A 12,529-nucleotide genomic window follows, 5' to 3' on the forward strand; every position below is an offset into this window, starting at 1 on the left:
ACCGCCTGCTGATCAGGGTTGAGCCGGAAGGGGGCAGTTGGCCCTGAGCAGCTCTCCTGAAGCCCCATGGTGTTCCCTGGACTGGAGGGCTGCAAGTCAGCACCCTTCCACGTGTCCTTCAGACAAGACCTTCGTGAACCTGAGCCAGGCTGGAGCAAAGCCTTTCAGTTATCTGCTCCCCACCATATTTTGTCTTACTTTTTCCTCTCTGGGCCACTGGGGGTGGGGATGTCAGAGGTCAGGGTTCAGGAGCTCAGGTTGGTGGGAGGGCTGAGTCCTACTCTCAGAGCACCAGGGGGTTCACTGCGGGGCAGACCCTGGGGTGTCCGAGCCTCGCCCAGAAACAGATCCACCTCAGAGTAGAAATGGCCTCTGGCCGGCAATCCTGGGCAGTGTCTTCCCCTCAGTGGGTCTCCAGCTGTAACATGGGGACCGCTTGTGTGGGAATGAGGTCGTTGGGCTCCAGGCTCCAGGCCTCTTCTGCTGTCAGCGGTTGCTTCTGGGAGGAGTAAGACTGCTCCATCTCTTTGAGATGATAGCCTTTGTTCCATGATGAACACTGGCCTCCTGCCTTCTTACTGATACATTTGTTCATAATAGAATAATGCCGGTTTTGTTTTCAGAATTTGACCATACTTGGGTGTTATATATAGTTCCTTGAATCCAAAGAGGAAATTAGCTGTTGTCTTCTATCGTCGCCTGATGGGAAGGAAGAGCTGTCAGGGTTGAATTCAAAGAAGGCGTGTTGCACACTGGCTCTAAGCTAGCCCTGGTTTGCTCTGGGGCAGAAGAAAACCATGAGGAGCTCAAAGAAAACATGGAAGTGGAAGTTGACTACCCCATGGGGTGTTCCCCAGAGCTTCTGCTAGATGGAGCCTTCAATACATTTGCATCACTGTGGTCACAGGTAGAGCTAATGTTCAGCTGGAAAGAAAAGCATTGATGAGGTTATGGTTTCTCTTACTTCAAAGAAGGCTGCTGTCAATGGTGACTTCAGCCTTTGTCGGATCTCAGTTACGATCAATGTCCGTCCCCACTTCCTGCACTGAGCATCACTGTCCCCAACTGGTTTCCTCCCCTTTCTCCATTCCTTGCCTCTGACCCCACTGTCTCCTTAGCCTTGCCAGTGAGTCCCTCCTTTGTGGCTTCATTTGGCAAATACGATTGGCAAATAGCAACTATTTTCAGGAGCCTTCCTTTATTCCAACAAGCAGAGCCAGGTATGATTTCTGTTCTGTTACACAATTGTGCTCAAATCTCACTCATTCAGTATTACACTTTACAAAGTATCTCTTTAATTCATTGCACACCTCTGTTCAAATCTTTATTTGTTGTTTATTTTTGGTTTTGGTTGTGCTGGGTCTGGTGGCGGTGAGCAGTGGCTGCCTTGCGGTTGCCGCGTGTAGGCTTCTCGCTGCGGTGGCTTCCCTTGTCATGGAGCACAGACTCTGGGCCCGCGGGCTTCAGGAGTGGCAGCACAATGGTTCAGCAGCTGCGGCTTGCGGGCTGTATATCATTGGCTCAGTAGTTGCGCACAGGCTTGGTTGCTCTGTGACCTATGGAATCTTCCCAAACCAGGGATCAAACTCGTTTCCTGTATTGGCAGGCTGATTCTTATCCACTGTACCACCAGAGAAGTCCTCAAATCTTATTTTATATAATGTATCTGTCATCATTATCTTCTCACATTGTCGTCATCTCCATGGGACTGTGAACTGGTGCCCTGAAACATGGATATTTCCTCTTGAAATCCTCATTGTTCATGTAGGAGATGTTCAGGATATCTTACTGAATCATTGAATAAATTTTCACCTAGGAGAATTGGTCATAGCTTAAATACTTAGGAAAAAAATCCCTTGCTTTTGTTTTTGTTGTTGTTTGCTAGGAAGACTGCACATTATTCCATTATCATTTATTACTAATTATATTTTCTATTTGGTGAATTTTTACTTTTATATCTTTTGTCCACTACTGAAGTCCTAAGTTTCTTTTCTCTTTTCTAATTAATTTTTATTGAAGTATAGTTGATTTAAATTTCTTTTTATTTCATATAAAATAATTTGTATAAGAGATTCATTCAGCAAATAATATTAAGCATAATCCCATGTGTGACATTGTTTTAGGTGCTAGAGCTGTGTAGTTAACAACGAAACAAAAATCCTTGCATGTTGGGTGGATTTTTCTACAAAAGGGTCTGTTCTGAGGGTTTTTTTTTTTGTTTTTTAAAAAATATTTATTTGACCATTCTGGGTCTTATTGCAGCAGGCAGTTGCGGCATGCAGGACCTTTGCTGTGGTGCACAAGCGTCAGTACTTGGCAGCATGTGGGTTCAGTAGTGTGGCTTCCGGGCCCTAGAGCGTGCAGGCTTCGTAGTTGTGGTGCATGGGTGGTTGCTCTGAGGCATGTGGAATCTTCACAGACCAGGGACTGAATCTGTTTTCCCTTCACTGGCAGATGAGTTCTTATCCACTGTACCATCAGGGAAGTCATGTTTTCTGCTTTTTGGTGGTGCTTTGCAGCATGTGGAATTTTAGTTCCCTCAGCAGGGATTGAACCTGCACTCCTAGTGAAAGCTTGGAGTCTTAACCACTGGACTGCCAGGGAAACCTCTGACCACAATTTTGGTTAAATGGCATTTTATGATCATGTCATTTATACTATCCTGCAGTCACTTCCCCAATCAACCTCTTGTATAATACTCTGGAATCACTAGGAACCAGCCCTAATTGCCCTGTGGCTTGGGAACCAGATGACTAGGGACAACCCTTCTGTCTCAAGCCTACAAAGTTTCTCAGCTTAGTCACCAGGGAACTCTTGAAAACTAACTAATCCCAACCTGCTTGCCATATATAACCTGCTCCCTACAACTCTTAACTTGTTACTCTGTCCTCGTGTCCACCCACAGTGTGGCCCTGCCTGGCAGCCTTCTCTCGTGTTAAGCTGTAAGTTACAGGTCTGACAGCAGATCCTGGCTGTTTTATCACTACTGCTCTGTGGCAGAGTTTCATGGAGCGCTTCCCGAAGCTTCCAGTGTCAGACTTGCTGGTCCCGTGCGTGGCTATGGGGATTGTACTTTGATGTCTTTGGTCTTGAAGTAAGGCTTGGTCCACAAGGGGGCGCAGTAGTCTCATGCTATTGCTTTGCTTCCTAGTGAAGGTCTGTGTGGTGAGGCTTATCACCTTGCTTTGGAGAAGGGTTTGCCCTTGGTGTTACTGTTGGTCACCTTCTCCTCTGGTCAGGTTTCAGAAACTAAGCTCAATACAAGATTTTGTCCATGAAATGCACTGTGTCTCTGGCTGTGTTGCCTTGAATGCACCACCTCCCCTCTATGGGTTCTTAAAATGTGATCCTTTTTTTGTATATGTGTGGGGGTGGGAATATTGCTTAGTTTTGAAAACTTTACTGGAGGGAAAACCTATTTTGTGTTTCTTCGGGACAGTATCATTATTACTTTGCAAACCTGAAGAATGACTTTCTCCAGAACAGTAACTTTTGCAACTTGGAAACCTGAAACCTGCTTTTAACCTGAATACTGACTGTGATTGTGAAGATTGATTGTGGCCCACTGAGTCTAAATCAAAATATTTTCTGGATTCCTAATGACGGCTAAGGGAAACATGCCAGGCTCAGCCATTTCAAGAGATGAAGCTAGCATATTCCTGTATGTTTTATGCAACCTACTAATTTTCACAGCTGGTGCCGTTTTGAACACCTATCTGGACCAGACACCACGCTAAGTGTTTTACAAACTTTGGCTCATTAATCCTCCCACAATCTTAATGCATTATCACCCCCTTTTTTACAGATAAGAAAATTGAGGTTCATATAGCATACACGGTGGCCCTGAAATCCTAACCCAGACTGAGCAGACATATGCGCTAGCCAGCACAGACTCAGAGCTCTTACTCACTCACACGTGGGGCCAGGGGCCTGTCACATGGCCAGTCAGTCAAGGGAGCACCAACTGCTCCCTTAAAGATACTTAAAGATGGCTTTAAGGGGCCATCTCCAGACCCATAATGACCAACTACCACTGATGACGATTTCAACATCCAGATAACACCAGTTCTTCTAGAACCTCATCTCTTTTCCCCGTCCATGCAGGGGTCCACAGAGACTTGGACAACACATTCAGATGGCCTTGCCCAGGGCAACTCGTCCCTCAAGGCTTCTAATTCCATGGTGGAATCTTCCTCAGGCTCTGCATTTCTAAAAATATGTCCATTGTATAGGTTACTCTGTATCCTGGGTGTCCATGTATTTGTCCAATTGTTACCCAGTCAGCCCGTGTGGACCCCTGCTGGGGCCCTAGCCCAGCTGAGGCCCCCACCTCAACAGGGAAGGTTCTCACTCCTTTCAGGTTCATGCAGCCAGAGACTAAACCAAAGCTGAGACTGATGTAGCACAAGCTTTATTCAATGGCCTGAGAATGGAGAAGTGGGAATGTGTTTTAGAGGAGCTTCTTCCCAACATGGCACAACTTTGGACCATGGCTGGGGGCAAGGGTATCATTTAGTAGCTCATGTAGTAAAATCAGTGTAGAATGAGACTCAAGGGCTGCTGGAGATCAGATTCATCTTGGTTCCAACTGGTTCCATGTGGGTTTTTGGTTCTACTGGTTCCATAGATTCCCTTCTCTGGACCCTGTGACTTAAAGATATGCGTTAGCTCCTGTCCACAGGTCTGGTGTCAGCTCTGGCAATAACATATACCTGAGACATTTTTACTCTCTTATCTGCTTCCAGAGTTCGTGGTAATATTAGCACTGGGAAAGCATTGCAATAAGGAACTGTACCATGCTCAGCATTTAACCTGAGTCCAAGCCACACATTCCCCAAGCTTCTTTGTCCATTTCCTTTTACAGAATCTCTGTCCATCTGGCTCTGCAGTTTACCTGGGGGAACATTGCTCTAGCTTAGGAGCCCTCAACCTCAGTACTGCTGGTCTTGTGGGCTGGGTGACTCCATCGTGGAGGGCTGCCCTGCATGTGGTAGGATTTTAAGCAGCATTTCCAGTCTCTTCCCAATAGAAGCCAGAAGCAACTCCCCCACCCTAAATAAATCTTACTCTATTATACATAAAGCATATATATATACACATATATATATATACAAGCATATTTACTATTTATCTGTGGTATTATTATTTATTTTGACCATACTGCGCATCTTGGTGGATATCAGTTCCCCAACCAGGGATTGAACCTGGGCCACAGCAGTGAAAACAATAGAAAGTGGTCTAACCACTAGACCACCAGGGAACTCCCCTATTTATACGTGGTATTAAAATATTTCGTGGAGGATTTCCGTGGTGGTCCAGTGGTCAAAACTGCATTGGGGAACTCAGATTCCACGTGCCACGTGACGTGGCAAAAAAAAAAAAAAACCACAAATATATCATGGGGAGGTGATGATGAAAAAAATGTGTGAAAAGACTCCTTGGGATGGGGTGATAAAAAAAAGGTTGATAAATACCACTCTAGTTCAATTTTTCAGTTCTTATTCATGCAACTTCCTCAGGAAAAATGAGCTTTGTGGCTCTTTTAAAAAAAGCTGAACGAAAGAGCCAAGCACCTGTAGACACATAAAAGGAGACATCTGAGAGCTGGCAGGGGCCGAGGGTGCCACATTGAAAAAACTTAGACCGATGTCAGCCCCTTGGCTATGACTGGTAGGTGAACCCAAAGAAACGCTCAGCCAGGACCACCGTCCAGGGGAAGCGCTGCCGTTTCTAAGTAGGAGAGGCTTGGGGGAAGGGTCTTCCTGTGGTGCGGGGGCTTGGAGCTTTGTCGTCATGCCCCTTACACCAGACTGAGGACATTTATTGACTAGGTTGACCAGAGCCTCCATGTCACTGCCAGACACACACATCTGAATACACTTCCCTGCTCCTAACTATTATTCTTAAATAAATCTGGCTTCTCACTCTGACCTCCTCAGACCCCATTGTTTAGAGAACATATCGTGGCATATCTTGGTTGCTGGTCACGGCGCATCCAGGATGGGGAGATAACAAAACAGCGCATTGATCCAGAACATAAAGGTCATCTCTAGTGCACATAGCCAGCTAAACTGGAAAAAAGGTAAATTAAAAATCCAACAAATTTTAAAACATGAAAAAGTTTCTCTCTTGAAAAACTGACTTCCCCGATCTAGCAGAGCACAAACCTTCCCAGCTTTCAGTTTGGGGAAATGAGTAAGTAACCTGAACCCAAGCGGAGAGTCAGTCATTTTCTGCTTCTTACTTCTATCAAAAAACCCCACTTGAACTCAGCGTGCGTAGATGGGCGAGGAACAGACTTGGTGTTCACAGGAAGCCACGCGCCCTTCAAAGGCACCTGTCTGTCTTAGCGCGCTGCTTCTCGAGCAAGTCGGGCACTGCCTCGCAGACCTGCCTTGGAGCCGCTTTCAGAAAAGCGAGGTAAGGGGGCAGGTGGTGTGGGCGCTTGGATTCCCGGACCCTGAGCTGCTCTGCCCGCAGGTGTGTGGGGTTGGGAGCGCTGAACGCTGCCCAGGTGGACAGCCAGCCGATGACTTGGGCATCCCGGTCGCTCTGCTGGTTCATCCTAGATGGCACCTGTCCTTACGGCTCACACACAGCCCTCCCAGCCCTCATCTGACTGGCTCTCCCAGGCTTAACAGTGCTCTCCTCCCGCACACATCTGGCCTAAGCCATGTGCTCAGAGCCCACAGTTAATTTTCATTCACCATATATACTTTTCCACTTCTGGCTTCTGTCAAGACTCCCGGCTCAAGAGACACCAGTCAAATAAGGGCTGCCGAATAATTCCAGACATTTACCAGCTGTGTCGACTTCTGTTTCATCTCCTGATAATTTCCTAACACCTCAGCCTCTCTTATCCCTTTCATGTTCACTGGTAAAATGATGGCGGTAGACCAGAATTGTTATTTGTTTAATTGGAATTGATAATCACTTAACACAATTTTTTTTTTTTTTTTTTGAGAACCTGCGATGCCCCAGGTTTTCGGCATCCCTTTGCAGGAATAAATCAAAACTTCTCTGTTGAGAAACATGTAGTTTGGGTGTTTGGGTGTGTGGTGGTCAGAGTGGGAGATGGGGAATGTATGTGGAATTATTGAGTGATGTGATAGGGCTTTGATTAAGAATATCAGGGTGCCTCTAAGAAGGATGCAAGGAGAGGTGGCCTTGAGGCAGAAAGCCTCCTGCACTGCTCTGACTCACATGTGGACATGTGCGTAACTTTCAGAAGGTCTTAACCTCTTCATCTGCCAATTTAGATAGGAAATGAGGGTGGTTGAGCGTGTGTGTAAGGTTAAGACTGTAACCTCATCTGCCAGTTTAGATAAGAAATGAAGGTGGTTGGGAAGGTAGAGATTTTATTTCTGGCTATGAGGTGCCTTTTCTAGATCTATCCTGCTAATTGCCACTCTGATGGCATTCGTGCATAAAATTGATCTTTATATGCAGTTCTGATGAAAAGACCAGAAATTTCCCTCAACTTACCCAACTGAATACTGCCCCCTTTCATAGGGCCTGGAAAAACACATTTGCTGCTTTAGTGTCAGACTGGCCTGGGAGTGGCCAGCCACGCAGCCTGGGAGTCCAGCTGTGTCCCAGGTAAGACAGTGCTCCAGAGCAAACACAGGACTTGGGTGTGGTGTGCTGGGGCCCACCTGCAACAGTGCTCAGTAGCTGATTGTTAAATCTTCAGAAATTCTGGGGGACAGTTGGTGATCTGACCTTGGCCACAGTGGGAGTGTTTGGGCTTCCCCAATGGCTCGATGGTAAAAGAATCCCCCTTCAATGCAGGAGATGTAGGTTCGACCCCTGAGTTGGGAAGATCCCCTGGAGGAGGGCATGGCAACCCACTCCAGTATTCTTGCCTGGAGAATCCCATGGACGGAGGAGCCTGGTGGGCTACACAGTCCAGGGGGTTGCAAAGAGCAGGACATGACTGAAGCGACTTAGCACACACACATGGTGGGAGCGTTTGCACCGTGGGGACCAGCACGAGGCACACATCAGAGCCCCCCAGCCCCACCTCCTCACCCTCCCAGACCTGGCTCACCTACAGCACCGCTGGGACTTGGGGCCCAAAGAAGACGTTCTCTGTGTGGCCGTGTGGTCTTCAGGAGACGCTTAACTTCTCCGAGACTTTGGTGAGTCATCTGCACCACAGCTCAGTGTGGTATTTGGCTTAGAATACCAGGTTTTTGTTGGAAGGGGTGTAGAAACAGGAATACAAGACTGGATTGAATGCACAATACCAGCGAACATGCTATGAAATCTGTAAAGTGCAAAGCACACAGAAGGAATTAGAATTTTTACACAAAAGCAAGAGGTCAACCTGGTTCCTTTCTAGCCTGATGATTTACCTAAGTCATCTCTGAATTTTGGGCTTTACAATCTGAAGGGGAAACATGCATAGATTTTCTATCTTGTTTTTTTTTTTTTGCTTTCATGTCACAAAGGCCCTGGCTGCGGTACTGTTTGGCAGGTCATCTGGTCTTGTCATTTCTGTGAGTGATTTCAGTAAATGCCAGACTGGCTTTCAGAAATACATCCTTGAAAAACACCTCACTGAAAGAAGGTTTTACTTCTCCCGCTTACAAATGGGAGAACCAGAGCTCCCGGCAGAGGGGTAGGGAAAGTGCCAGAGCTGGAGTTGCTATCTGTCTGCCGCCAAAGGGCAGGATTATTTCACTGTGGCTGCACTGCTCTTCAGTTCAAGGACCTGAGCCCCTCAATGCCAGAAGCTCAGGAAGAGTGTCTGATGATCTGGGCGAAGCAGCTGTGCTCTGCACACAGCACCGTTCTGATTTGTTTCTTATAGAAATCTGTTGGCTCTTCCCCTCATTAGGTTCTTCTGGTTGGGCTCTGACCTGCCTTGAGGAGCCTGTAAATCTGAAAATGAACCCCACGGATACAGCAGACACCACCCTGGATGAAAGCATCTATAACAGTTATTATCTCTATGAAAACCTCCCCAAGCCTTGCAACAAGGATGGAATCAAGGCATTTGGGGGGCTCTTCCTGCCCCCACTTTACTCCTTGGTCTTCCTCTTCGGTCTGCTTGGAAATTCTGTGGTGGTCTTGGTCCTGTTCAAGTACAAGCGGCTCAAGTCCATGACTGACGTGTACCTGCTCAACCTCGCGATCTCAGACCTGCTCTTCGTGCTCTCGCTCCCTTTCTGGGGCTACTATGCTGCAGATCAGTGGGTGTTCGGGCTTAGCCTCTGCAAGCTCATTTCTTGGATATACCTGGTGGGCTTCTACAGTGGCATCTTCTTCATCACACTCATGAGCATCGATAGGTACCTGGCCATCGTGCACGCCGTCTTCTCCCTGAGAGCCAGGACCTTGACGTACGGCGTCATCACCAGTGTGGCCACGTGGTCAGTGGCTGTGCTCGCCTCCCTCCCAGGCCTCATGTTCAGCACGTGTTATACTGAGCGCAACCACACCTACTGCAAAACCAAGTACTCTTTCAACTCCACGCGGTGGAAGGTCCTGAGCTCCCTGGAGATCAACATCCTGGGGCTGGTGATCCCTCTGGGGATCATGCTGTTCTGCTACTCCATGATCATTAGGACTTTGCAGCACTGCAAAAATGAGAAGAAGAACAAGGCAGTGAAGATGATTTTTGCTGTGGTGGTCCTCTTCCTGGGTTTCTGGACCCCTTACAATGTGGTGCTCTTCCTGGAGACCCTGGTGGAGCTGGAGGTCCTTCAGGACTGCACGTTTGAGCGACACCTGGACTATGCCATTCAGACCACAGAGACCCTGGCTTTTGTTCACTGCTGTCTCAATCCTGTCATCTACTTCTTCCTGGGGGAGAAATTTCGCAAGTACATCGTACAGCTCTTCAAAACCTGCCGGGGCACTTTGGTGCTCTGCCAATACTGTCGATTCCTCCCAATGTACACTGACACCCCCAGCTCATCTTACACACAGTCCACAGTGGACCATGATCTCCGCGATGCTCTGTAAAAACTGAAAACGCAAGAAACAGTTAATAAGCTTCCCAAGTTGAGAGCTTATTTAAAATTGCATCAAAGTAACAGTTTCCTGAACAAGCACAGGGGAGAAGAATTACATCCACTGCAAAAAGCAGGGCTTCTCACCTGGAAGTCACGTTTTCTTCCTGCCAAGCACAAGTTCAGTGTGACCAGAGTTCCCCTGGACCGAGGCATCCTTCCTTGCTGCACCAGGCTTTCCTGCAGGGATGAATGAACCTGAGACAGTCCTGAGCATGTTTCAGTGAGGAGAGAGATGATTTTGGAAAGGGAAGTCCATTCCCTTCCAACCTGAACTCGTGGGATTCTTTTTTTTTTTCATGGCATTCTTTAGAGGGGTTTGTAGAGCATTGACTGGGGGAGTAAAGCGCTAATTCTTGCTGTGAAAATGAGGCCTTTAAACTTTTACTAGCTTCTGTGAAACAATATAGAAAAACTTTGGCTTACTGTCCCAGTGGTTTCCTAATCATATATCTGAAGCACAGTGTACTCCATGAAGCCAGGTGTCTGCAGAAACGAATAGTAAAGGCATGAAACTAGATCTGGATTCTTTTATTGTGAAGGATTATTTGTTAATGAAAGCCCACCAATGCTGAGAACAAGTATAAGCTTAAGAGGGCGTTAGAATGGTCTGATTTCTAAACATGAAATGCAAGGCATTAACAAATCTAAATGTAACTTGTGGAAATTCAAACACAGTTTCATATGCTTGTGGTGTGTTTTATTTTCATTAATACATAAGTATTCAATTTTAAGAAATAATACATAGGCCCAGATACATTTATTTGGGGTCCTTTACTCATTTACAAGCATTTCCTTCAAAACCAAAAATTACAAGGACTAATCAAGTAAGACATAGCTTCCTTAATTATGTCAAAGTGCCTGGCATCAAGTAAGGCAAAAATAATCCACTAAAAGTTAATGCTGATATGGCATAAAAATGACTTCCAAAAAATTTGGAATTGTGAAAAGTGTCATCTTTTAAAATATTGGCCCTGGTTTTTAACTTTTGGATGAATCAAAATTTCAGTCAGTCACTTCTTACAAGTCATTCTAATTATGTAATTAGTCATTAAGAGAAATCTCTGTTCTTACAGCCTTAATCAGAATTAAGACTTACAAAGTCTAAGGATATCTGTAATTGCTCCAAAAACAAAGCCTATTTTGCAAACTATTACCTGAGTTAACCAGTTTAAAATGCTTCTGTAAATTTACACATGCTTTCCATTTATAAAGAATGCATTTCCAAAAAATTTATTTTCAGAACAGTTGACATTGCCTTTTTAGAAATACAATAAAAGACAATAAATAAACCTGTGCATAGTTTTTTCCTGGTTATGTGTATGTTTGGTCTCCCACTGGGGATGAGCATCTGAGCCACTAATGTTCCAATTGTCTGGCTTGATCATCTTTGCTACATGTTATAGAAGAGATCCATGTTCCCGAGAGGAAGAATTAAAGGCTTCAGTGTTAAGATAACCACTTGGGATGGAGAAAGGAGTCACTACTCATCGTCACAAAAGTGCCTGGGGATGAGAGTGGATGAAGAGTGGGGACAGGAGGGGTTCCTGGGCAGTCCTTACAGAACGCCCACATGACATGGCAGGGCCTGTAAATTGTACTTCTGTGTTTCCTTGTGCGTCTGAGCCATTACTCTCCTCTCTTAGCCTTGGTTTCCTCTTATCTGTAAAGCAGAATAGAGTTCAGAGTGATTGAAAAAGAAGATGACTACTCAAAGTATCTATGTTCCTTGGTCATAAAGTGTGGTTTTGAACTTCCCAGCCAGTGCCTGCCTCTCCTTTCCTCTTAGAGCTTGCAGTTTCATTCATTTAATCAGGAGGAGACAGAAATGTAAGGACACCAAAAGACAAAGACTAACCAACAGGGTTTTACTGTCCCTTTAGTGTCCATCACATCTAATGCTCACCGAGGCTGCAGACCACACAACTCTTGTGCCCCATCTGAGGATGGGGTCACCTATCACCTCCAGTACCTCAGGGCCCCCCTTGCTCCAAAGTTGGGAGCTGTCCCCTCAGGATGGGAATTCAGAACCTCTGGTGATACCCAAACAACCCTCTCAGATCACTGGAAAGAAAGTTCCTTCCCCTTCAGTAACAAACGTAGAAAACCCAGCTTGATTTCTACGCAAAGTTTGTTTTTGCCTTTTTTTTTTAAAGGGTGTCAGGACCAACAATCACCAGCTACCTAAGAACCAAAAAATTATACTTCCAAAATCTCTTGATGTTGATTCTGCAAAGAACAAGAGCTGTCCTACGTGTGCTTCTTGTGACAGAAACCCTTTTAAAGGTGGGTGTAACTGTATGTTTTCATTAGGACCATTAGAACATTAGGACCATTTTTCTCTTGCTGCACCGTGTCTAGCTTCTGGGGAACACAGTTCAGTTCAGTTCAGTCACTCAGTTGTGTCCGACTCTTTGCGACCCCATGGACCACAGCATGCCAGGCCTCCCTGTCCATCACCAACTCCCAGAGTTTACCCAAACTCATGTCCATCGAGTCCATGGTGCCAT

General features: G+C 45.9%; 1 protein-coding gene and 1 non-coding gene across 4 annotated transcripts; one reads left to right on the forward strand and one right to left on the reverse strand.

Annotated features, from left to right (window-relative positions):
• Positions 1 to 5,425: 5,425 nt before the first annotated feature.
• CCR4 (C-C motif chemokine receptor 4) lies at positions 5,426 to 11,311 on the forward strand. 3 transcript variants are annotated; one of them, XM_070455309.1, is made up of 4 exons: positions 5,426 to 6,420; positions 7,513 to 7,599; positions 7,792 to 8,141; positions 8,843 to 11,311. In XM_070455309.1, exon 4 carries the CDS (start codon positions 8,893 to 8,895, stop codon positions 9,970 to 9,972), a length of 1,080 nt encoding a protein of 359 aa, XP_070311410.1. In that variant the 5' UTR covers positions 5,426 to 6,420; positions 7,513 to 7,599; positions 7,792 to 8,141; positions 8,843 to 8,892; the 3' UTR covers positions 9,973 to 11,311. The 3 variants fall into 3 exon arrangements, with proteins under 3 accessions (XP_070311410.1, XP_020761585.1, XP_020761586.1); XM_020905926.2 differs by lacking the exon at positions 7,792 to 8,141; XM_020905927.2 differs by lacking the exons at positions 7,513 to 7,599; positions 7,792 to 8,141 and having other exon boundaries at positions 5,427 to 6,420.
• Positions 11,312 to 12,172: 861 nt separating this feature from the next.
• LOC139031321 (U11 spliceosomal RNA) lies at positions 12,173 to 12,302 on the reverse strand. The gene has a single exon (XR_011483802.1). It is a non-coding gene; the product is annotated as a U11 spliceosomal RNA (small nuclear RNA).
• Positions 12,303 to 12,529: the final 227 nt, after the last annotated feature.

The sequence above is a fragment of the Odocoileus virginianus genome, chromosome 26, assembly GCF_023699985.2.
Source record: "Odocoileus virginianus isolate 20LAN1187 ecotype Illinois chromosome 26, Ovbor_1.2, whole genome shotgun sequence".
In the NCBI taxonomy this organism is placed as follows: Eukaryota; Metazoa; Chordata; class Mammalia; order Artiodactyla; family Cervidae; genus Odocoileus; species Odocoileus virginianus.

What these genes read in the sequence shown, in the direction of transcription:
- CCR4 (XM_070455309.1), top strand. Translation starts at nt 8,893, where the DNA reads ATGAACCCCACGGATACAGCAGACACCACCCTGGATGAAAGCATCTAT.